The sequence below is a fragment of the Phascolarctos cinereus genome, unplaced genomic scaffold (assembly GCF_003287225.1).
Source record: "Phascolarctos cinereus isolate Bilbo 61053 unplaced genomic scaffold, phaCin_HiC Scaffold_4;HRSCAF=312, whole genome shotgun sequence".
NCBI lineage: Eukaryota > Metazoa > Chordata > Mammalia > Diprotodontia > Phascolarctidae > Phascolarctos > Phascolarctos cinereus.
In genome coordinates this window covers 211414338-211439377 of record NW_027555847.1, presented here as the reverse complement: position 1 = coordinate 211439377, position 25040 = coordinate 211414338, and the positions used below count along the sequence as shown (strand labels likewise).

The 25040-nt window shown below is 39.2% G+C and overlaps 1 protein-coding gene across 2 annotated transcripts in view; it reads left to right on the top strand.

The window, feature by feature from the left end:
* The first annotated feature begins 5702 nt into the window (after nt 1-5702).
* RAC1 (Rac family small GTPase 1) overlaps nt 5703-25040 on the top strand; it is a 48559-nt gene continuing 29221 nt past the window's right edge. For both annotated transcript variants that reach the window (XM_020965385.2, XM_020965384.2), the window contains exon 1: nt 5703-5831. In XM_020965385.2, coding sequence (XP_020821044.1) covers nt 5797-5831 — 35 coding nt within the window. In that variant the 5' untranslated portion in view covers nt 5703-5796. The remainder of the gene's footprint in view (nt 5832-25040) is intronic.

The window sequence follows — 25040 nt, the reverse complement described above, 5'->3', positions numbered from 1 at the left end:
CTAGTTTGAGACCACCCTGATGGTTATTAAGATTTAATGGTTAGCTGTGAGGAGTCTTCAGATAGTATGAGAGAAGAGGAGGGATTGAATGGGATGTCCCAGTGAAGACTCCTCAGTGTAACTAAGATTTGGGATAAGGCTGAGTGGGATGGGGGTCCCGAGAAAACTTCTTAGAAGAATAAATAGAAATTGTATTAGACTCAAGGCAGGCATAGCAGCCTGACAGGCCTGAGTTTCAATTTACTAGAAATCACCTGATTTATGGGAATTCAACCCCAAGTACCCCCCCCATGCTACTGTTAAGTAGTTAAAGTTTGCCAAGCCTGAAACTTCTGAAGAAGCCCCCCCTGTATTTTATTGATGCACCTGTTGCTATATTTCGGTTGTGGTGACCTGGCTATACAGTACAGTGTCTAGCTTGACTGCACATCTTTAATTGCTTCTTTGGTATTACTTCAGCAAACTAAGAAATATAGATATGTATATTGTGTTCATTGTTTTGTTTTCAGTTTCTATGGACATTGAGAATGAGAGCCAAATATTGGCCAGTTGGTGGGAGAGGGGAATTTGCCCATTAGGGTATTTAATCAGGTCCTTTGTTGCTGTCTGTGTCTCCTTTCATCAGAGTATTCTGGTGGAGGGACACCCAAATCTCGAGGTTTGATATAATAATAATAAATTAACTTTCTGTTTCTCTTTGGATACCTCTGTGTGTTTTTTAATTTGAGTGGCATCCCACACAGTAAGGACTAAGGCCACTTCATTATGTGAGACAGAGACGAAGGAAAAGAGAGAGGCAGAAGGCACCTGACTGATAAGAGATAAAGGAGATGGGAGAAGAGGGAGCTCATGGCCAAGGGCCCAATCTTTTCTGTAAAATATGAGGCAAGGTTCAAAGCTAAGAGAGTGGGGGCAGGAGGAACCATGGAGGTTTGACAAGGGATGAAAGAGTAACTGTGGAGAGTGAGATAGTGAGTTGTTAAGGAAGGTAAAGTAAGAGTGCCTAGCAGCAGTGAGGACTCAGTGAAGGCTGTGTAACATAAATCTGTAGTGGACCCAATCAGAACTATTCTATGATTTTTCTCCACCTTTATTCAGCAGCATGTATGTAGGAAAGAAGACAGTGAACAGTGGCAGTGATCCAAAGCTGAGGTTTGGCTGGGTGTGACTAGCGAAATGAGATTGAAGAGGACAGCATAGAGTTGAAGTGGTTCACGAATGGGTCAAGATGGGGAAAAGAAGAGAGAGTAGGTAGGGCAGGGGAGGCAGCCTGGGAGAGAATTAAAGGGTCAAAGGATTTGAGGTCACAGTAGAGTTAAAGAGTAGGGTTTTTTAAGGGAAGGCAGAAGGAAAGGTGAAAAGTCAATAGATTATGGCCCAAATTTACTCTCTCTTCACTTCAATGATTTAGAATCATTAGCTTCCTTTAAGGCTTAACTCGAAAGCAATATCTTCCATGAAATCTTCCCTAATCACCTAAGTTACATGCTTTCTCACTGTTCAAAGTGTCTTGTATTCAATTGTCACATTCCCCCCAGTATGGTCCCTGTTCTTAAGGAGCTCACATTCTAATGGGGGAGATCCCACATAAACAACCAAGTACATACAAAATATCTACAATGTAAATGGGAGATACCTTAGAGGGAAGGCAATAGCAGTGGTGGGCACAAGAGAATGACTCTTTGAGAAGGTGAGATTTGAGCTTAGTCTTGAAGGAAGCAAGGAAACAGAGGCAAAGAAGAAAAACACTCCAGGCATGGGGGGGGAGCCAATGAAAAGACATGGAGTAAGGAGATAAAGTGTCACATGGGACCAACAGCAAGAAAGCCAGAGTTGTTGGATTATAGAGTCAGTTGAAGGTAGTAAAGTGTAAGAATACTGGAAGGATAAGAAGAGGCCAGGTTATAAAGCCAAATGGAAGATTTTATATTTAATCTGGAGGAATAAGAGAGCTACTGGATTTTATTGAATAGAGACTTGTGATTTAGGAGTTAACTTTGGCAGCTTAGTGGAGGATGGACTGAAGTGGGGAGAAACTTGAGGCAGGAAGACCAACCAGCAGGCTATTATAACAGTCCAACTGAGGCTATGAGGACCTGCATCAGGGTTGTGCCTGTGTGAATGAAAAAAGGGGACATATAGGACAGGTATTTCAAAAGACTAGACAACTTGGATACTGTTGGGGCGTGGGGATGGGTGGGGGAGATGAGACTGAGAAGTAAAAAATGATCCTTAAGTTTGGAGCCTGCGTGATTGGGAAGATGGTAATACCCATAACAGTAATAGAGAACTCTGGAAGGGGAAACTGTTTTTGGGAAAAATAATGAATTCAGTCTTGGCTATGTTGAGTTTAAGATATCTATGTGCTATCTAGTTTGAGACATCCAATAAGCAGTTAGTGATGTAAGCCTGGAGGTCAAGAGGTTAGAGATGGATAAATAGATAAGAACCATCTGCATAAAGATAACTGAATCCCTGAGAGCTGATAAGATCAACAAGTGAGATACTACAGAGGGAAAAGAGTAGAGATTTCCAGGACACAGCTTTGGGGGACATCCACGGGTGGTGGGTGTGACTTGAATAGAGATCCAGCAAATGAGATTGAGAAAGAAAGGTCAAACAAGTAGAAGAACTAGGAGAGAAAAGTGTCATGGAAACCTAGAAAGACTGAAAACTAAGAAAATGTCATCACATCTGGAAATTTGGAATGAGGTGTTTGGAACTTTGGAAAGATTTTGAGCTGAAATTTTTAAGTTGGAAACCAGATTGTAGAAGGTGTAGAAAATGAGAAGAGGGAAAATGGAGGCATGAGAGTATACATAATCTTTTCAAGGAATTTAACCCATAAAGGAAAGAGAGATACTACCCAATTGGTAGCAAGGATGGTCAGCTCAAGACAGGGTTTTTGAAAGGATGGGAGAGACATAAGCATTCTCATAGGAAGTATGGAAGCAGACAATAAACAGGGGAAGATTGAAGATACTGAGAAAGTGGGAATGATGGAAGGGGCAATTTGCTGGAGAAGATGGGATTGAATGGGATCAAGGGTACACATAAGAGAGTTTGTTTTGGAAGAAAAGGGCTACCTCCTCAAGTGGGCAGGTGGCTCAGAGGATAGAATGCTGGCCCTGGAGTCAGAGTGAATGGAGTTCAAATCCAGCTTCGGACACTAGCTGTGTGGCCTTGGGCAAGCCACTTACCCCTGTTTGCCTCAGTTTCCTCATCTGTAAAATGAGCTGGAGAAGGAAATGGCAAACCACTCAAGTATCTTTGCCAAGGAAATCCTAAATGGGGTTACAGAGAGTAGGACACAACTGATTAAAAACAACCTCCTCAAGTGAAACAAGGCCACCTCTTCAGGTGAGACCAGGATGAAGGACATAGTGGGTGAAGACATCTGAATGTTGTAAAATTAAGAAGAAGAGAGAGAGGGATCTCTCCTTGAATATATTCAAGTTCCCCAGCTGGTGGTTCAAGGAAAAAGTGCCATGGGTGGTTTGAGTAGGGATGAAAAGGTTTGGAATAGGCACTATGGTGCATGTGATAATGAATTGATTAGAGAGATGTAAAGCAACTACCTTGCTGCAGTGAGAGACCATTTGAAATTATGTAAAACAAATCTGCAGTAGACCCAGTTAGCATAGTTGTGATTTTCTCCAGCTTTGTTTGCCAACACTTGAATAAGAGCAGAAGTAGCAGACAACAGGATTGGTCACAAGTTGGGTTTTGGTCAGGTATGAACAGTGATAAGATAAAGGGGTAAAGGAGTTGAGCAAAGATGGTTTAGATCAGGGGTGGCGAAACTTCAGCCTTGAGGCCACGTGGCCCTCTAGGTCCTCAAGTGGGCCCTTTGACTGAATCCAAACTTCACAGACCAAATCCCCTTAATAAAAGGATTTGTTCTGTAAAACTTGGACTCAAGTCAAAAGGCCACACACAGCCTTGAAGCTGCAGGTCCCCCGCCCCTGCAAGGGATTAGAAGTCATAGTGAAGCCAACGCACAGGGTCAGGAAAGGCAGAGAGAAATAAAGAATGATTAAAAAGTCTTTATCAGATAAAAGAATATCAGAATTCATGAACATGAAAGTGGAACACTTGTGGGTGATAGCACCCACAGATCAAGTGTACTCCTTTCTCTGTGTGTAGCTGAGGTAGAATGGAGGAATAGGTCATGGAAAGTGATTAAGATTGAGGAACTGGGAAGCAGTGTTTGAGGGAGCATCTATGGGGACGTTAAAGTCTGACCGTGAGGTAAGCAGTTGGGGTGGAAAGCCGGTCACCCAGATGTTGTATTCCTTAAGGAAGGAAGGGGGGGAGGGTTTGCTGTCAGCCGATAAGTTACCGGAATCCTGATTGGATGGTGAGTTTGGATGTAGTGAACCTGGGAGAGGTTGCTGGGTGGTGAGTTTGGGTGGTTAATTAGTCCAACTCCCCCAACCAGGACTGGGTGGCTAGAGAGGCAAGCACGGTGCCTTACACAGTAGGGACTTAATTAGCTGGTAGAATGTGAACTTTTTGTGGCAGGGACCACCTTTTTTCTCCTTTCTTTTTTCCCAGTGCTCGAACACTGTACCACGTATTCTGCCCATCTCTCAGCACCCTCATTTTATGTACCAACGACTGCCCAGCACTAAGAGTTTTTCAAAACGTGCTCACTTCTACGATCTTCGATTCCTGGGCATAGTCTCCATTTTACTCACTCAAGGGAGGTTAATTCCTTGCCCCCCCCCCCCGAGTCATGCAGCATCCTTCTAGGACGGGGCTTTGGAGCTGGAGGGGGTTCCTCAGAGCCCATCTAGCTCCATCTCCTCTTTTTACAGAAGAGGAAACTGAAGCCGGGGAGGTTTTTCAAGTAACTTGCGCAAGATCAACCTAGCAGTTAGAGGCACAGGCAGGATCTGAGTCAGGCCTTTCACTCCAAATTCAACATCAGCTCACTCGGCCTCCGCCCTCTCATGCTTAAAATTCTGGCGGCCCCTCTCACTGGAAGACCTGTGGAAGGTGGAGGGAAACGAACAAAAAGAAAAAGGCAAGACCCAGGCCTACGGGAGTCCGGGGCTTGGGGCCAATGATGCCCACGGCGGGGGGGGCAAACAGCCCTTTCTTTCCCCAGTACCGTGGTCTGCCGGGGCACCACTCCTGACTGGGTCAGTGGCACAAACATGGCGCCCCCGTCTTCTCTCTCTCCCTCCACCCCCCCATCCCTATCCCCACCCCCTGCCTCCTTCCCATCAGCCGCGCGCCCTGGCCCGCGCCCAGACGAGGCCGCGCGCGAATCTCGAGTCGCGCGGGAGGCGAGCGTTTCCGAGGATTTCCGAAACGGCAGCTGGAACTGGAGGCGGGCCTCAGGCCGGGAAGAGCGGAAGCCAGAGGGAGAAGTAGAGAGGAGCTGGTCCCGCCCAGATGGGGAGGGCGAAGGGAGCGGCCGCGACGGCGGCCGCGGCGGCGGGCAAGGAGCAGGGGGAGGGGAAGCCGGATGTGAGTGGAGCGGCCATTTCCTGTTTCTCTGCAGTTTTCCTCCAGCTTTGGGTGGTGGCTGCTGCTTGAGATCGGCTTCTAGTCGGCTAAGGGGCGAGGCGGCGTGGACTGCGGTCCCCGTGCCCCCCCTCTATCCACGTACCGCCGTTCCCGGGGCCGTTCCCCGCCTTGTCAGTAGCCCATCCCGCTCGGAGCCCGTCGGTCCTCCCCTTCTGCTCCCGGGCAGCCTCGGCCGCCGCCGCCTCCTCCTCCTCCTCCTCCTCCTCCTCCGCCGCCGCCGTCGCCGCCGCCTCCGCGGCAGCCCCACGAGCCGCCCCGATGCAGGCCATCAAGTGTGTGGTGGTAGGAGACGGGTAAGTCGTTTTACCTCCGGCCCCGGCCTTCCCTTCGTCCTCCCGCGCGCCGGGGGACGCGGGCTCGGCCTCTGCCGGGGGGGGGGGACCCTGGTGGGCGTGCGGGGGCGGGGTCCGGCGGGTCCCTGGGGTGGGGCGAGGCGGAACTGCGGGCCCCCACTCGGGGAGCCCCAGGTTGGGGGTGGCCGGCGGCTCGCGGAGAGCTTGTTGGGGGGTGGGGAGTTCCCCGAGTGGCGGTAGATCGCTTGGGGTGGGGTTGGTGTAGACGGTGCCGGGATCTGACTCCTAGTGGGGCCTGGGCTGTAGCGTTAACTGGCCCTTGGGGTGAGGTGTTGCATTTTCTCAGGGTTGGCCTTAAGAATCCTGTGCTCAAGGGGGGGGGTTGTTCCCTTGTTCCCCTCCTCCTCCCCTCTCCCTCCACCCTGCTACGGACACTGCTGTCCTCACTACGTTCCCAGAGGGGTGGGTGGAAGAGTCTACCAGCCTCTCCCACTTTTTTCCCTGGGATGGTGTTAGTTTGTGCGCTGGGGTTCTGCCCTCTTTTTTTCTTTCTTTCTTTTTTTTTCCTTTCTCTCTCTCTTTTTTTTTTCAAACGAGAGATTGATTTACCCAGCCCAAAGAAAAAAAGTGGGCTCCACCCTTTTGCTCAATTCAAAAACCCAGTTTGGATTTAGGCAGAACTTGGAAGTTAGTGTAATGCACCTCTGAATCAGAATGCTTGTCTTCTGCCCTCTCTCTGTGTTTGCTTGTAGGTTAGGTAGGGGTTTTTAAAAATAAATTTTCTTTTATATTAACTCAACATAATAAATTGGAGTACCTAGGTGAGTGCTTTAATGATATAACTGCCATTAAGGTTGATAATGTTTTATAATCTTAGGTTTAGCAGACTGCAGTGAAAGTGATTTATCGGGACTGGTTATGTGATCTTAAATTTTAACTACAAGATTTATTTAGTCTCCGTTTCTATACTTAAGTGGTTTTTGCTATTCTTTTGGTAAAATCTTAACATTCTTGTGGTAAAGAAGATGAGAATGAATTTCTCTTTAACAGAGTAGTGTGTCCAAAAAAGTGCTTTTTTTGCCCTTATCTGATACATTAGGTATGGGATGCAGTAGAACAGGCTTCCTGAGGAAAAAATTGCTCCCTGTGACTCAAGGCATATAATTTCATTACTGTGTGTTGTCGTGTTGCTGGGCTTATTGGAAAACAAGACTTGCCTTATGCAATTTATTCTCCCCCCCAAGAAACAAGTATTCTAGTGTAATCTGAACAAAATAGTATATCACAGTATTGCTTGTGTAATTTAGAGTTGGCCAGGATGCCTGACAAATTACTATTAGCCTCATGAAATTTTTGCAACAAATGAGTACATTTTCCAGTGTGTTTGAATGTTTTTGTTGCTTAATAATACTCTCCAATAACTAATTACTGCTAGCTTAGTGAGTTTTTTTGAGATCTATATTTGGCTTTTGATTTTGTGCCTCTGAATTGTTAGTGATGTTTTTATAAATACCTAGCTTACTATTTGAAGGAGTTGCTTAAGATTTCTAATTGAAATATAAGAAACAACAGGCTAGCTGATTTTTATGATAATCAAATTTTGACTCAGTATTCTGAAGGATTGAAACATTTTCCTAGTCACATATTAGGAACTTGTATATTGGTAAAATATTTTTATCCTTTTGAAAGAAAACAATTAGTTCTGGAAAACATGTTGAGTAGGTGGGTGTGTATAATAAAATACATTTATCTTAATCATGAAGTTGGGGTCGTCTTGTGATTAACTAGTTAAGAAATTTGCATTAATCTTGCAAAGTTTTGTGTTTTTTTAGCTAATTTGGTTTCATTTTTGTTACTGTTAAGAAAAAAATTTATTGTGACAAATTAATACATGGCATAGTTTTTTTTTTTGAATCAATAGTCCTGGTCAGTTCCACATTTAGTCATAATGAGTAATTTGACTTCAAAAGATTTGTGATTTCAGTGGTGTATGGAAATAGAATGCAATTCTTTAAAAGTCTTCTTAAATTTGTTAAGGCCAAAAAAATCTCCTAATCAACCAACTTTTCTGGTGATGAGTCTTGAGTCTCTATGAAAATAATTAGAAATATTCTTGTACAACTCCCAGTTCCTCGATACGCCTGTTACTTGAAACTTAGCTTGCCAGAGCTTGCTTTCCCTGGCATAGCCCTTGAAAACCCAGCATTACTTCCATGCCAAGATTAGGCATCACAGTAGCACTTTACTAGAGGAAGAAGTAATTTAAGATACTTTGAAAATTAAAGCTAGAGTTTTTAGATCAGTTTGGTTTATTTAAACCCAATAGTCAATGGGCTTTTAATGCTTTTATTGATTTTATTTATGAAATAAAACATAGAATGCCAATTACATGCAATATATTTGCTAGACGTGGGAGATGTAAAGTAAAAGACTGAATTCTGACACTACTGGCCTGGAGAGACTGGAAGATCTAAATTTGCTTCCTATCTTAGACCCAGGCAGATTACTTAGCTTCATTTTATCTGTAAAATGGATAATAATATTACCTACTTCACAATATTGTTGCTAAGGATCAAATTAAGTAACATATATAAAGCACTATATAGATGTTAGGAATTTGTATTCCCCTCAAAGAACTTAAACTCTAGATTATTATTTTTTGTAATCCTGATTTGATTAGGGCTAGGTGGCATAGAAATAGAAATAGGAATGTTTTTTAGAAATGTCATCTTGATAATGTCACCATTCAAATAACTTTTATTACTTTTAAGAACAAGTAATGTAACAAATATTACTTTGAAAAAGAGGTCCCTTGTTCAGCTGAAAAACTATCTTCAATTTAGCAAATATTTATGGAATACTACATGTGCTGGAGGCTGTTGTTAGAATATTTTAATTGTTGACACTTTTCACAAAATTTTCTGTTTCTTGTCAATATACATAATTTAGTATTATGGAATCTTTAAGCTTTAAAAAAAATTTAATGGCTAATTCAGCACTAAAAAAAAAAAACCACCTTGGCTTCACAAACTGCTGGCTTTTCTATTTTGTTGAAAGGATATTTGTGCCCTGAAATATGTCAGCAGTTGGAGTAGTGAAGCAAAAGCCTTCTGTTGCACATGATATTGTATGCTTTGTAATAAGCAATATCCCTTAGTTTTTAAAAACAACTACATTAATTTTCCAGAATATTTAAAAGCTATGCTATTTTATCCCCTGTATACTAGTATCAGTCAAGTTTAATCTGATTTGATATAATAAAATTAGGTTTTTTAATCTTTTGCCCTTTGGTAATCCTGCCCATCACCTTGATTTGGTGAACCCCAATAACATTATACAGTTTTGTTTAGCCATATAACACATCCAAGAAGGGCTGAGGTCCCAATTAAAAGTCAGATTAATAATCATTAGTTTGAATAATGTACCAATATCTCACCAAGCTGATTGTCATTGTTTTTTATTTGAGTTAACTGGAAGACTCAAATGTATAAATTGGAACATTTTGATAACATTAAAAAAAAATACCTTATCTGGCCAGGCCAGTGGTTCATGTTGGAAGTGTTTATTTTTGATATGCACATCAAGTGACTGAAAGGGCTTTGCCTTTCATGAAGCCATCCTCAAAAGGATTGCCCTAGATGTCCCTAGCTTCCTTTTAATTTTTTATGACGCACTCCTTACATTTACCTATGTATATATAATTTGGACTTGGACTCTTGGTTTTGGAGTCAAAAGACCTGAATTCAAATGCTGGCTCTACCAGTGGTTACACTCAACCTCTCTGGTGTGTTCAGTTTGTTTATCAGTTAAAATTGATTTGGACTAGATGATCTCTAAGGTCTCTGAGCTCTAAATCAAACTAAAATTTTGTACAAGTGAGTAAACACTTGTTTTCTCTTAAAAAGAAGGATGTTGGGGATTGGGTTGAAAAGTCAAGGGGTATATTTGCTTCATTCTTAGAATGGTAATGTGCTATACTTTTTGTGAGATCATACCTTTAAAATTTGCTATTTACTTTCTGTTAGTAATTTTTAGTTTTCTGCCTCTTCATCAGCAAATGCTATCCACCATGTAATTTTTCCTGAAAGGGAGATGTCTTAATGTAATAGTTCCACTTTTAGAATATTTTCCAAGTGAAATGTCAGAAGGGAATATTTAAGGAGGAAATCTTGAAGTTGAAAATGAAGTAGAATGATTGTTGGGCAGTTAAGATATAAATACTTGATTTGTGGACCTGCCATCAGGTATTGAGAGGAATTGTAGTATAACAATGAAAGGGCTAGTGAGTTGGGAAGACCTGGAATCAAGTCCTGGTCTCTAGCTGTGGGAACAAAAAGTTACTTTGTCTCTCAGTGCCTCTATGCCACTAGGCAACTCCAAGACTATAAATGACTGAAGACTTCCTGAGAGTTCCCTACAATGAAATCATAGCTTCTCTTCACACCTTTCCCCTCTCCCCCAACAAAAAAAAAAACAGACATTGAAACTTAGGTACTTTCTTTAGCACCTGGCAGTTACTCAGTAAATATTGTTAATTTCATTTGAACAAGCCAAAGAACAACTCCACCAAATATCAGTGGTTAATAGTGACATTTTTATTATATGTGACATTTACCTCTTCTAAATTATTTCATGCAAAAAATGTTTTGATGCTCTTGCCCATGAGTATGAATTGAATTCAAAGTTTGAACTATGGAGAACCATGGGAAATTCTAGATTTTGTGGTGAATTACATAGTGTTACTTGGGATTTGGTTTCAAGCTCGTTGTTCTTCAGGTGTGTCCAGTTCTGTGTGACCTTGTGAATGAATCATAGCATGACAATATGGTCCATGGAGTTTTCTTAGCAAAGATACTGAAGTGCTTTGTCGTTTCCTTCTCCAGTGTGTCCCCATTTTACAGATGAGGAACTGAGGCGAGTAGGGTCACACAGCTTATAGTATCAGAGGCCAGATTTGAACTCAGATTTTCCTGACTCCAGGCCTAGTGCTTTATCTATTACACCACCTAGCTGCCTCTTTTTTTTTTTAGGCAATTGGGGTTAAGTACTTTCCCAGGGTCACACAGCTAAAGCTAGTAAGTGTTAAGTGTTTGGTCTGAGGCTGGATTTGAACTTAGGTCCTCCTGACTTCAGGGCTGGTGCTCTATCCACTGCGCCACCTAGCTGCTCCCTTAAACTTTGTACAGTGTTACAATAAATGTTTCATATCATGCAAGATCACTAAGCTGTGAATTTTTTTTAAACTTTTTTAGAAACATTTTATTTGACTTTTTTTAAATTTTGTTAATTTATTTTGATTTATCAACAATCACTTCCATATGCTTTTGAGTTTAAAATTTTTCTCCCCCTTCCTCCCCACCACCCTCCCCAAGACGGCGCACAATCTCATATAGGCTATACATTTACATTCCTATTAAACATAATTTCACATTAGTGAAGTTGTAAGTAAAAAATAAAACCAATAGGAGGAACCATCAGAAAGAGGAAACAAAACTCAACAGAAGAGAAAAAAAATGATAGCGATTCAACTTCCATAGTTCTTTCTTTGGATGTGGATAGCATTTTCTGTCACGAGGCCTCCGGAGATGTCTTAGATTCTTGTAATACTGAGAAGGGTTAAGTTTAACAATCTTAGTCATTGCATAACCTGGCTGTTATTGTGTACAAAGTCCTCTTGGTTCTGCTCACTTCACTCAGCATTGGACCATATAAGTCTTTCCGGGTTTTCCTGAAGTCAGCCTGCTCATCATTTCTTACAGCACAACAGTATTCTATTACATTCATATACCAAACTTGCTCAGCCATCCTCCAATTGATGGGCATTCTCTCAATTTCCAATTCTTTGCCACCACAAAAAGAGCTGCTATGAATATTTTTGTACATGTGGGTCCTTTTCCCATTTGTATGATGATCTCTTTGGGATATAGCCCTTTGAGCATAGTTCCAAATTGTTCTCCAAAATGGTTGGATCATTTCACAATTCCACCAACAATGTATTAGTGTTCCAATTTTCCCACATCTTCTCCAACATTTATCATTTTCCTGTTTTGTCATGTTGGCCAATCTGATAGGTGTGATGTAGTACCTCAGAGTTGTTTTGATTTGCATTTCTCTAATTAATAATGATTTAGAGCATTTTTTCATATGGCTATAGATGGCTTTAATTCCTTCATCTGAGAACTGTCTGTTTATATCCTCTGACCATTTATCAGTTGGGGAATGGCTTGTATTCTTATAAATTTGTCTTAATTCTCTATGTATTTTAGAAATGAGGCCCTTATCAGAGAGACTGGTTGTAAAAATTCTTTCCCAATTTTCTACCTTCCTTCTAATCTTATTTACATTGGCTTTGTGCAAAAACTTTTAAATTTAATGTAATCAAAATTACCCATTTTGTTTTTCATAATGTTCTCTATCTCCTGTTTAGTCATGAATTCTTCTGTTCTCCATAGATCTGATAGGTAAACTATTCCTTGTTCTCCCAGTTTGCACTAAGCTGTGAATTGAGTCAGTATTTTGCCCCAGAATCATAAAAATATTGGCATGGAATCCAGGATTTTGTCATTAGTGTGTGATTTATTCCAGGATTTTATAAAGTTGTTTAAAAGTAAAAAATATTTTACTGAAATCTCAGAATGTCATTGTGGTAGAGAAAAGGTTTGCTGCCTCTTCCAAGTTGAAAAGATAAACATGAAGTATGTGATGTTATACAATCATATCTGGAAATAAAGTATATGAAAATAAGTTATTAGATAATTTCTTTAACATTCGCTGTTGTGTTTTTTACATAGATCACATTTATATAGCACCTTAAAGTATACAAATGCACACTTCACAATTACGCTGTGAGGTAAGTAGTGCAAATATGGTAACTATCAGTAATGGGAAAAACACTAAGTTGCCTGAAAGGCATGTTACAGTACAGAATAGGAATGCAAGTGTTTTTTACATCGTATTTGTTTTAATAGTGAGAGTGTTACACTTGCACAGATAAGCTCTTTTGAGTGTAAACTATCTGAAAAATTTTAAAGTTTTGGTATAGCAGCATCTTTACCCTGGAGTATATACTAAAAGAACTTTACACAGGTGTTGTCTCACATTAATAACCTGCCTATTAGGCAAGTAGTGAAAGTAATGATTAGCTTTTCAAATATTGCAGTGTGGACTATGATGTATCTAAGGTCACTGTTGGTAATAAAATTCAGTTCTTCTTGATTCTGTTCTATGCTCCTTACTAGTTTATAGTTGTACAGAACTAAATAGTGAAGGTATATGTCACTTATAAAGTCCTTCATATTTCCACTGCAAAATGAAATACCTCACTCTAATCTAGGTATCTGTGGTGTAATAGAAAGAGGTGTTCACATTTATATACAGATTTTAAGGTTTGCAAAGTATTTTTCTCACAATCCTGTTAAGGTAGATGATCACTGGTATTCTCCCCATTTTACAGATGAAATGTGAGAGTCTGGAGTGATGACGTGACTTGTTCTCAACTAGTAGGTTGTTGGATTTGAACATTTAGCATTTGGACAGTATTTAAACATTTTTAAGTGTTTTATTGGTTCCTTTGTTTTTATATCAGTAATTTCTGAATATACCTACTACCCTTTTGTTCCTGTAGTCTGCAGGGAGGCATGTTGTTTTCTTACCTGTTCTCTGGAAACAAGGTTGATTATTACAGTTACTCAGCTTACTGTTTAATGTTCTTTTCATTTATATTATTGTAGTTGTTGGCTATATTCTGCTTCATTCTTTATTCATGTAAGTTCTCCGTTTCTTTGAATTCTTTCATCATTTCTTACTAGACAGCAATATTCATAAACCATAGTCAATAGGTTCTTGCTCTTTACCATCACAGAAAGTGCTGCAATGAATATTTTGGCATATATCTATCTTCTGTCTTTGATGTCCTTGGGGTATTTTTGATAAAGTGACTAGATTGGTAACTGAAGGGAATTCTGTAAACATTTTATACCTCAATTTCAACAGTGCATTTGAGAGGGATTCTCATGCTCTTTTGGAGAAATAGAGAGATAGAGGCTACATGTACATTGGTTTGTGAACTGGTTGGATGAATAAGCTCAAGGAATAATCAGTAGGTCATTGTCAACCTGGGATGTCTCTCATGTAATGATCCTTGAATCTACAATTGGCCCTGTTGGAAATGTCGAATGTTGAAATGTTGAAAACTTTTTTAAAAAATCCTTGACTTAAATGAATGTATAGATGTCATGCTTATCCTATTTGCATGCAGTTGACATTCAACTGAGAAGGTTAGCTAATACTTTATACCAGTCAGGATTCAGAAGATCTCAGTGGCTAGAATGGTGATGGATCAAATATAAAACCAGGTATTAATTTGTGTTTTAAAGTGAATTTTTGATTTTATTGATGTAAGGGACTCACTGGGAGGAATCTACTGGTGAAGATAAGTTTATAATCTTGAATTATCTTATGGAACAGTTGAGTGGAGAAGCATTGAGAGGTAAAATAACTTGGCTAAAATCATATTGCTTTTATATATGTCAGAGTCAGGACTTGAAGACTGTTGTGGCCATCTTGCCTCTCCACATGAAGTTGGATAGGGATAAATATGAAGTTCTACACTTAAGGACAAAAAAAATAAACTTCAAAAAATCACAAATTGTTGGGACATGGCTAGATAGTTTATGTAGCAAATAATCTTGGGATTTTAGCAGATTACGAGCACGAAATGAGTCATTGCCGTATACTAGCCCCCTGCAAGGCCCACTGATGCTGAATTGGAGAGGTATGCTATTCAGAATGAAGGAGGTAATAAATAGTGCTGCTATCCTTTGCCCTGCTTAAATAACTGCTGAAGTACTGTTTAGTTCAGATAGAGCAGTTTTTTTACCTGTACAAGCTTGATAAAATGCGTACTTTCCCCTTAAGTCTTTTTTAAAAGTCAAATTCATGGGGAAATTCATCTATGTTTGACAGTGAATTTTTTGGGAGGAAGACATCTGGCAACTTCCTTTATTACCTATTTTTGATAAGCAAATATTAAGCAGTTGTTTCTGTTTCCGAAATGTCAGTAGTACCCTCCAACATTTGGTTCCCTAGATTGAAGTGCTGGTCAAGTCCACTCTAATTACTGGTCTGCACAGAGATATGTTGAAGGAACTAGGCATGTTGTAGCCTGTTATAGAGAAAGGGAGCTCTTAGAAGGAACAGAATCACTAGCTTCATTACTTGAAGGGCTGTCAGACTTATAACATCTTGGCCCCATTAATGCAAGTTACAAATCAAAACCTCACCCTATGCGAATTGTTTCCCCAACCAAATGAACAATCAGACACACAACTCACAATTCTGATCATTCTAATCTACTTAGTAGCGACACCGATATTGAAGAATTTTATATTAGCGGGGCAGCTAGGTGGCACAGTGGATAGAGCACCTGCCCTGAAGTCAGGAGGACCTGAGTTCAAATGCGGCCTCAGACCATCCACTTGACACTTGCTAGCTGTGTGCCCCTGGGCAAGTCACTTAACCCCGATTGCCTGGAAAAAAAAAAGAAGAAAAGAATTAGGTGTCTGTACCCCTACCCCCTTCTCAGTCTGCTTACTGAGAAAAGCTGGGGAAAACCCTAGAGGCCCTCTCATTTCACTTTAAAATCTCCAGAGTCCTCCCCATTCATTACTCATGCAGATTTGGAAAAGAAGAATCTCTTTCCTTGAGGAGAAAGTGCCAGCTTCCTTTAAGGTGCAAACTAAAATCCTACCCTCTACTAGAAGCCTTTCCCAGCTCATCTTATTTCCAGTGGTTTCCCTCTTTTAATTATTTCCTATTTATACTCTATATGGCTTGCTTTGTATATACAGACAATTCTCTCTTAAGGTAAGTTCAAATTACCCAAATTCTGCCTTACTTAAAGAATTCTGAAAGAAGTCCACATTCCAAAAAAACACCTACGTTAACCACAGCAGGCTGCCTACCCATCCCCCCCAAAATAACCTCTAAGTGAAAGTAGAAGAATGGATGTGTGAGTCTGTCACTGGTTGGCTTGAAACCTATGGCCCACTCCTTTGTCCACACACCCACATGTGGTTCTTCTCCCACCCCTTGACCCTCCCCCTTCTTTCTGTTCTGGCCAGGCCCCCATGTGGTTGGCCCTGGCCCCTCCCTATTCCTCTTCTCGTTCTCAGTTCTCAGTTCTCTGTTGCAGGCCCCCTATGTGCCCTTGAATTATGTGCTGACTCCCTCCCTCCATGGGTGTGTGGACCCCTTCCTGCTTCCCATTCTTCTGAGCAAATTATAATTACATAAAAATGACTTCACTTTCAAATGGTCCTCTTAGGGAAAGTGAGAACTTTCTGTATTTGTTTGCTTGTCTCTCTTTAGATTGTAAGCTCCTTGAGGGCACAGGGATTGTCTTTTGCACTTTTTATATCCCCTAGTACTTAGTGTGGTGCCTGGAACCGTAGTAGGTACTTAATGAATGTTTATTGATTAATTATATTTCAGAGTTCTTACTCAGCTCTGATCTTTTCATCATAATTAGCTTTACAGTTCTCTGTTCAGTTAAAGGTTCACTTTTTTCTCGGAAGAATTGTGCGCAGCTTTGTAAGGTAAATTCTTGGTTGTAAGCCTGCGTTTTTTGTCTTTTGGAATATTACATTCCAAGATTTCATTTGTAGTAGAAGCTGCCATGTCTTGTATGATTCTAACTGTAGTTCCTTGGTCCTTGAAATGCTTCTTTCTGGGTGCTTGCAGTATGTTTTCTTTGACATGGGAGCTTTGAATTTTAGCTGTGGCATTCCTGGGACTTCTTTTCAGGTGGATTCTTTAATGTCACTTTGTTCTTTGATTCTTATAGATCTGGAAAGTTTTCATTGATCATTTCTGGAAATTATGTCCAGGCTTTAAAAAAAAAAAAGGTGGTTTTCAGGGAATTCCATGATTCTTAATCTTTATTTGATAATTTGTTCTAGGTCGGTTTTTTATGTCAGATATCTTAACATTTTCTTTTTTCCCCACCTTTGATGTTTTCATATTTCTTGCTGTCTCATGGAATCACTGATTTTTTTTGCTCTAATTTCCTTTTTAAGGAGTCCATTTCTTGGATGAGGTTTGTCACTTTCTCTTCTAAACTACTTACTCTCCTGATTTTTTTTCCTCCAGAGATTTTATTTCATTTTTTAAAATTCCTTTTTGCATTTCTTCTAGGTGTTCTGGGTCTTAGTGAAAAATCCATTTTTTTTTTCCTTTTAGTCTTTGCTTGCAGTTGTTAAGGAGTAGATCACTTCTTTAAGGGGTTTGTTAGGGTGGGGCGAATCTCTAGATTTGGAGTTTTTTTTTGTATACTATTTAGTATTTTATTTGATTTACTCCTCTCTCCAGCTTTAGTTCATGAATGGGACTTTGTGCCATGGCCAGACTCTTACCCCTGGTGAACTTTGGTTGAGGTGATTCCTTGTTGATCTTTCCCTGGGTTGTTGGAATGACTTCTCCTCCTAACACTTTATGTCCTCCCACCCACCCTATCCCCCACCTCCTTGAGGTTCAGAGTGCCGAATCTTCAGGGCCTTCTTTGGCAGTTCAGAACAGAATTTTGAGGACATCATGGGCTCCTTAGTCTGGGCTGTTGAGTCTGAGTGTTGGTAACTAACCTTTGCCTCTCACTGGTCACTCGGCAGCTTCCAGGGTCCTCACCCTGGGCTTACTCACGGCTGTCTTCCATTCTTGTGGCCTGTGAACACAGGGGCTTACAGGATACCGTCTCTCCATTGTTGACACATTAGGACCCCTTCTGGCACTGGTTTTGTTGGCAGACCCCTTTCCTTTTGCCCTTGGGCTTCTGACTGGGTTGGAAGCAGTCACTCTAATTTTTCTTTGGATTTCTCGATAATCACTTTGATGTGGAACTTCAGGGTTTTCCTAGCGTAGGCAAGGGGGAACTGAGCTGAGTGGTCTGCTTCCTGTTCAGGTAGCCATCTTGGTTAGAAGTCCTTCAAAAAACTGGTGTTTGGGAGGCTAGGTTTCCAGTGTGACAATAACGCCTCCTGTTACTTAACTCTTACTATTTTCTCTATATATAGAGAGAGGAGAGGATCAGGAGGGTAGAACTGGTCAAAATAGTTTTAACCCTTTAAAAGCACTTTTTAGTAGAGTTTATCTAAAATCAACATCCTAGTCACCTGGGCTTGAAACTTAGGTATCACATCTTTTGATTCCTCACTCACCTCCTCCTCTGTTGTTAGTGTCTTCTTGCTGGCTGTTGTCACTCCACACCTGGACTGTTGCAGTAATTTTCTCCTTGGTCTCCCTTATTGAAGTCCATCCTTCTTCCATTCCTTCCTTCATTCAGCTGTCAAAGTGGTCTTCTTAAAGCACAAGTCTGACCATGTGATCTTGATATTCGGTAAACTCTAGTGGCTCCCTATTATAGCAGTCACTTGAGCAATGCTGGACATGGAGTCAAGATCTGAGTTCAAATGTGACCTCAGCCCTTTGCTGTGTGACCCTGAGCAAGTCACTTCACCTCTGTCTGTGCCGGTTTCCTTGTCTGTAAAGTGGGGATTAGTAACATCATCTACCTCCTAGGATTGTTGAGAGAATCAAATGAGATAATAATTGTAAAGTGCTTTGCAAAACTTAAAGTGCTGTATAAATGCTGACTGTTGTTTTTACCTCTAGGAGTATAGAATTCTCTATTTGGCTTTTAAAGCCCTTCATAACATATTGCTTCCCACTTTTTCAGTCTTCTTACTTCTTATTCTCCTCCGTATAGTCTTAAGATCCAGTGACGCTGATATCCATGCACAAGACTGCGTTTCCTGTCCACCCCAACCCCCAAACCTCTTTATCCTTCTCTTCACCTATTTGCTACTAGTGCCTTCCTGAAGAGTTTATCTCCAATTTAACATGTATTTGTCTTGTTTGTGTATTTATTGTTCAGTCATTTCAGTTGTGTCTGACTCTTTATGACCCCATTTGGGGTTTTCTGGAGTGGTTTGCCATTTCCTTCTCCTTCTCATTTCACAGATGAGGAACTAAGGCCAACAGGGTTAAGTGACTTGCCCAGGGTCACACAGCTAGTAAGAGTCTGAGGCTGGATTTGAACTCTGGTCTTCCTGACTCTAGGCTTGGTGCTCTATCCACTGCACCACCTAGCTGCCCCTGTTTATATGATAGTTGCTTTGCATGTTGTCTCTTCTATTACATTGTAAGATCCTTGAGGGTAGGGATTGTTTTGCTTTTTTTTTTTTTTGTATTGCTAGGGCTTAGTACAATGCTGGAACATAATGTGAGCTTATTAAATGCTTGTCGACTTGAAATTTGGGGACATTTAGATCCAAAGTAAATTGATTGGCTTCTCATCTAATATGGTTGGCCTCTCATCTAATACATTTGTTTTGAGTCAGGAGCATGTGAAGTCTAATCAGTTTTTACTTTTTCTCCTTATTCCTGTTTATTAAAATCAGTCTAATGTTTTTTAGTTCTCAATTTTGAGTAGTACTTCCTACTTCCTTTAATACTTGTTCTATGAGGTGATTGGAAAATGCTATCCACATCCAGAGAAAGATCTATGAAGTCTGAATGCAGATTGAAGCATACTATTTCTCTTTTCTTTGTTTCTTCCCTTTGGTTCTAATTCTTTTCATTTTCCACTAATGTGGAAATATGTTTAATATGAATGTACATGTGTGGCCTATATCAGATTTGCAGGCCACCTTGGGGGGAGCAGAGGGAAGGGGAGAAAATTTACAATTCAGAATTTTATAGAAGTGAATATTGAAAACTAAAAACAAGTAAATAAGATTTAAAAATCACTTGTCCTGTGAGGACCATTGTTTGTTTGCCACTCTTACCAGACTTAGTGACATGTAGTTGTTTTTCGGTCTTAAATGAATAGATTTATATAATGCTGCTTCACAGGAGGAAAGGGAAGAACAAATTTTAATTTCTGAAGATCTTATGAGAATTTCTTTTTTATTTATATGGCGTTTTTACTTGAGGAATGTAATATTTATGTATTTCTATGAGGTGAATTGTGTAATTTTCCCAGGTTGCAAGCAAAAAATAGTATAGACACGTTTTTGTTTTGTTATTATCTTTGTTTTTATTTCACTAACATTTCCCAATATATATGTCTTCTCTCTGCTTCCCAGAGCCTTTTTAGCAAATAGTACAGAAAGAAAGGGAAAAAACAGTTCAGCGAAACTAACCAACAAACACATCAATTAAGTCTGCCATTCTGTGAAGTATTCCGCACTGTTAGCCTGCTGCCACTTTTGCAGAGATGAATGGGGGGAGGCATGTTCTTCTATTTCTTCTTTGGGGCAGGTCTTGGTCATTATAATTTTATAGCATTGAAATTTCTTTTTTAAAGAAGTTTTTACTAATGTCTTTTTCTCATCAGTTTCCCTCTAGTAGTCTTTTCCCTTCCAGAGTACCATCTCATGTAACAAATCATATTTTTTAAAAACTAAAGAAAGAAAGAAAAAAAGGAGGGAAAAAATCAGTATAACCAATCAATACGTTGAAAAAGTCTGGAAATATATCTGCAATGTACTGTACTTGTGGGCTCTTCCACCTCTTGCAAAGGACTACCGCTTTTGGTTCTTTTTGGTGATTCTTTCCATTTACATTGTTGTAATCATGAATATATGTCTTGGCTCTGCTTACTTTTCTGTGCATCAGTTCGTGTAGATCTTTCCATGCTTCTGTTTTCAAAAAAATCATTTCTTACAGTAACTGTACTATCTGTAACTACTATGTAGTAATAATCCATTATATTCATGAACTGCAGCTTGTTTAGCCACTTCTTATTTGACTGGCCTCTTTATTTTCACTTTGTGTGGTCTCACAAAAAGTGCTGCTATAAATATTTTAGTGTATAGGGATTTTCTTCTTATCAGTGGTCTCCTTGGTATATAAGCCTTGTAGTGGAATCTCTAGGTCAGAGGCTATGGACATTTTAGTAATTTTATTTGCATAATTATAGATTATTTAACAAAATGATTATACTTAATCATTCTCTCCCTCCCCCCTTAATGTTCTAGTGTGCCTGTCTTCTCACACCTTCAGCAACATCTGTTCATTTCTTTTATCTTCTATTGCCTTTTTTTCAGAGTGTGAGATGAAACCTCAGGATTGTTTAATTTGCATTTCTTTTATTAATGATTTGGAATATTTCTTATGGTTGTTAGTAGTTTGCAAATCTTTTGATAGCTGTTCATATCCTTTAACCAATTATCTTTTGAGAAATGGCTTTTGTTCTTTTATATCTTGAAGGCTAAACTCTTATGAAATTTGAAGTAAATATGCTATAAAATGTTTTTCTCCTCTTTGCCTGCTTCTCATCCTAGAAGCATTAATTTTGTTTGTGCTTTTTAGTTCCGTGTAATCAAAATTATCCCTTTTGTTGTAATTGTCTCTGTCCCTTGTTTGGTTTAAAAAAATCTTCTACCCTTGGACAGCATTCAATTTCAATTATTTTGTTGATTATTTTTCTACATTACGTAGTCATAATTAATAGTGTTTTCATAATTCTGCCTGATTTGCTTTGCCCGTTTCACATATCTTCCATGCTTCTTTGTATCCTTCATATACATCATTGCTTACAGAACAACATTGCATTACATTCATGTATCCCATTCTGTTTAGCTTGCTATAATAGCATTGACCTCCTTAGGTATATACCTAGCAGTGGATTCTTTATTAAAGGAATTTGAACATTTTAATCACTTTTCTTAACATAATTCTAAATTGTTTTCCAGAATGATTAGGCCAGTTTTCTTTGTGTGTTTTAAAAATACATGTTATTGTGCTAGGAGCAAACATAAAAATAGAAGAACTTAATTCCAAGCCAGTCACTTTGACTTTTCCGAATTAAATCATATCTTACTGGTTAGAGGGACTGGATTGAGCCATTAAATATATAAAGGAAATGACAAAGCAGATATTAATATTTCTAAAAAGTCTGCAACCAGTATTAGATGTTGTTACCAAATATGGCTCCCAGTTCTTTATGGAAAATGGCTGTTTTACTCAAAGTTTTAGAAACGAATGTTAGAAATTGTTTCAGCATGCAACTGAGAAATAAGATGACACTGGCAAAGGAGTATTGAATTCTATCTTACCCTACAGGAAAATAGAAGGGGAAGGGGAGGATGGAGGGGGGTGGGGTGGGGGCAGGTAATAAAAGGGAGAAATTGGGTGAAGGGGGAATCAGAATGCAGGCTGGGAGAGAAAATTTGGAACTCAAAATCTTGTGGAAGTAAATGTTGAAAAGTAAAAATAAATAAATAAATTGAAGAAAAGAAAAAGAAACTGGCAGTTTTAGCCTACAGCCAGTGTGACACTACTAGAATTTATTTGTGCAGCGTATTTCAGGGGTACATAAATATACTGATATGAGTTGGGTAACTCTTGCCTTATAAACACTAGAGATGTAACAAATAGTTTTAAGGAGCCAGCATCATATAAAGCTGGAAGTGACTCCTAATTTTACAGAGGAAGAAACTGAGCCTCATAGATGCCAAGTTATTTTACAATCACTTAATAAGCACTTAATAAAGTTGTGGCCAGGTCTTCTTGACTCCAAGTCCTATTTTACTATACCACAGTGGTTTGATCAGATTATGTCAGAATCTTTTAATTTCTGTGGTAAGAGTTAGAAGGCTAAGAGGCTTGTGCTTCAGATAAAGACTAGGAATCGAGCAGAAACTCCAAAGCGATTCCCCTGGGAAAAGCACTGTATTTTATGTGGATCTGAGTTTCTGTTCCTTTATTACAAGCATGCTTACTAAATCAGTGTAGGCCTTATCTTTCAAAATAAGATGATGGAAGGAGGGGAGCAGTGGCAGTTTGCTTTTTTCCTTCTGTTTTACTTGAACAAATCAAACAGAAAGGGGTTGCTGACATGGATGGTAAAATTCTCCTAGAAGACAAGATCATTGGGGTTATGATCCTCACCTTCTGGAATGGGGGGAGGGAAGAAGGAAGCCTATTGGAAAACTATAAGGGGAAAAAAGGCATTCTAGAACAATTCTAAACACCACTCCTACCCCATCTCGTGCCCCCCATCCCTCATCCCCAGAAATAACCTAATACAGTGTTTCCACATAGTAGGCACTTAAATGCTTATTGATTGACTTTTAACACATTTACTTTCAAAAAATTAACCTCATACAAATTAAGAAATCTATTTGCTATTAGCTCTAGTTATGACTGTCTGCTAGTTTAAAAGAGTTACAGATTGTTGCAATCGTTTTGTTCTGGAGCTGCTTCTTCTGCAGCCTTTAAAGTGAAATTTTAAATTTATTTTGAGTTAGTGGTTGTCCGAAGCACTTCCCTGACTCTCCAGAGAATCCATGGTTGGTGTCTTTTATAGCAATATTTATAATGTGATTGTGTGTGTGTGTATACAAATGCACACTTACTGCTTCTGGCATGATTTTCACTAAAAATTAAATTTCACAAGTAAAAATAAATGGGGGGGCAGCATTAAATGATCTGTCATAATCCTGTTTAACTCTAAATCCTATAAACTGAGAACTTGGTTGTAGCGATAGTATGACTTTGTTCCCTGTAATTTAAAAATAAGCAGAGAACATCTCAGCAGAACTTCTCTTAATGGTTGGTTAGTTTTTAAAAGGATCTTTAGGGAAGAAATTTTGTTTCCTCATAACAGTTTAAAAAAAAGAAAACCAAACCCTTTGTGGTCCTCTTATTCAAATGATCAAATGATTTGTAAAATTTTTATGAGGGGAAAAAATCTACCTCTTTTGCTATAGTGGAGCCAGTAATTAGTTCACTTGGAGTCAGGAAAGATCTGAGTTCTAATCATGACTGATATTTACTAGCTTCATATCCCTTTACTTTTCTGAGCCTCATTTTTCTCACCTGTACACATATTATCCCTATATCACAGGGTTTTTGTGAGAAAAAATACTCTATAGGAATGTGATTTTTTTTTATATGCAACCAGTCGAAAACTTGGGAATTAAAAAGCAAGTAGGTTAACAAGTGGTGACTTGATGGGGAAAGCTTCAGAACTGAATTGAGTTCAAATGGATGAATGGAGATGAATAATGAGAATTATATCTTTTTAGAAGTTGAGAGTAGACCTGTCAGAAAAAGAGGTGAGACATAAATGGATGAGATATAGGTGAACATAAGAATATAGTTTGAAAAAAGAAATGCAATTTTGCTTGGGCCATGAGTAGGAGAAGGAGTGAACTTTGGTGATGAGACATACCTAATGAGATAATCCAGAATAGGTTTCTGGTGGGGGAATGACTGGGTCTTGGGAGGGGAATTTGGGGTGATGGATACTAACTGATCAGTAGAATAGAATGAGTTGGGCAGGGTTAGGCAGTAGGGCTCAACTCTGGGTAAGGGACATAAAACAACGAATTTGGGGGGAGCTGGGTATCATAAGAAAAACTAAGATAAAAAGTTTTTGACATAAGCTATGTCTAATAATATCTTTGCCGTTTTAGTAAAACCTTGAGTATCTGGGTGTTACCTTTAAACTGATGGTGTAATGTTTGACTCAGTTTTTTTGGACTGGGTCCTAACTTTTTATTAAATACTTAATAATATTAACTGGAAACAAGAGTTGGCAGGATCCCATTGGTCTGTGATATGTTATTGGTAAGAATAATGTTTCTTGCTTTCAAAAAAGCTCTAACTTTATGATGATTTATTAACATTTGCTGCTAATTTTCATTCCTTTGGGTATAATATTAGGACATTATAGAAAATGATTCTGTGCTGAACTTTAGTTGAAAGTCTGTAACAAAACATAAACATTTTGCAATTCCTAAATCTCTATGTAGAAATATTCCTGTGAAGTGGATCAGGAAGATTGACTCTTTTAAACACTAGCCATATATACAGGAAGATTATTGAATCCATATCAGAATCATTCACAATTCACCCAGGGTCTTATGAACTAGCACTCTCAGGTTTTGTGAGTATTACATTTCTCCATGAGGTATAGGTTGTAGACTTTTAGTATAGTATTTGGCAGCCCTATGACTTGTTCCCCCTCAAATGTGTGCTCTTTCAAATTTTTGTCTTTAATGCCATTTACAGTTAAATTAATTTTATTGAGTAAAATATAACTTTTCTTTCCATGGTAATTTCTACCCACCAGGTCACAGTCCCCCTTCCTTCAAAATAGATGCACTCCTTTTTAACAAATACTTATACTCATGCAAAACGTAGTGA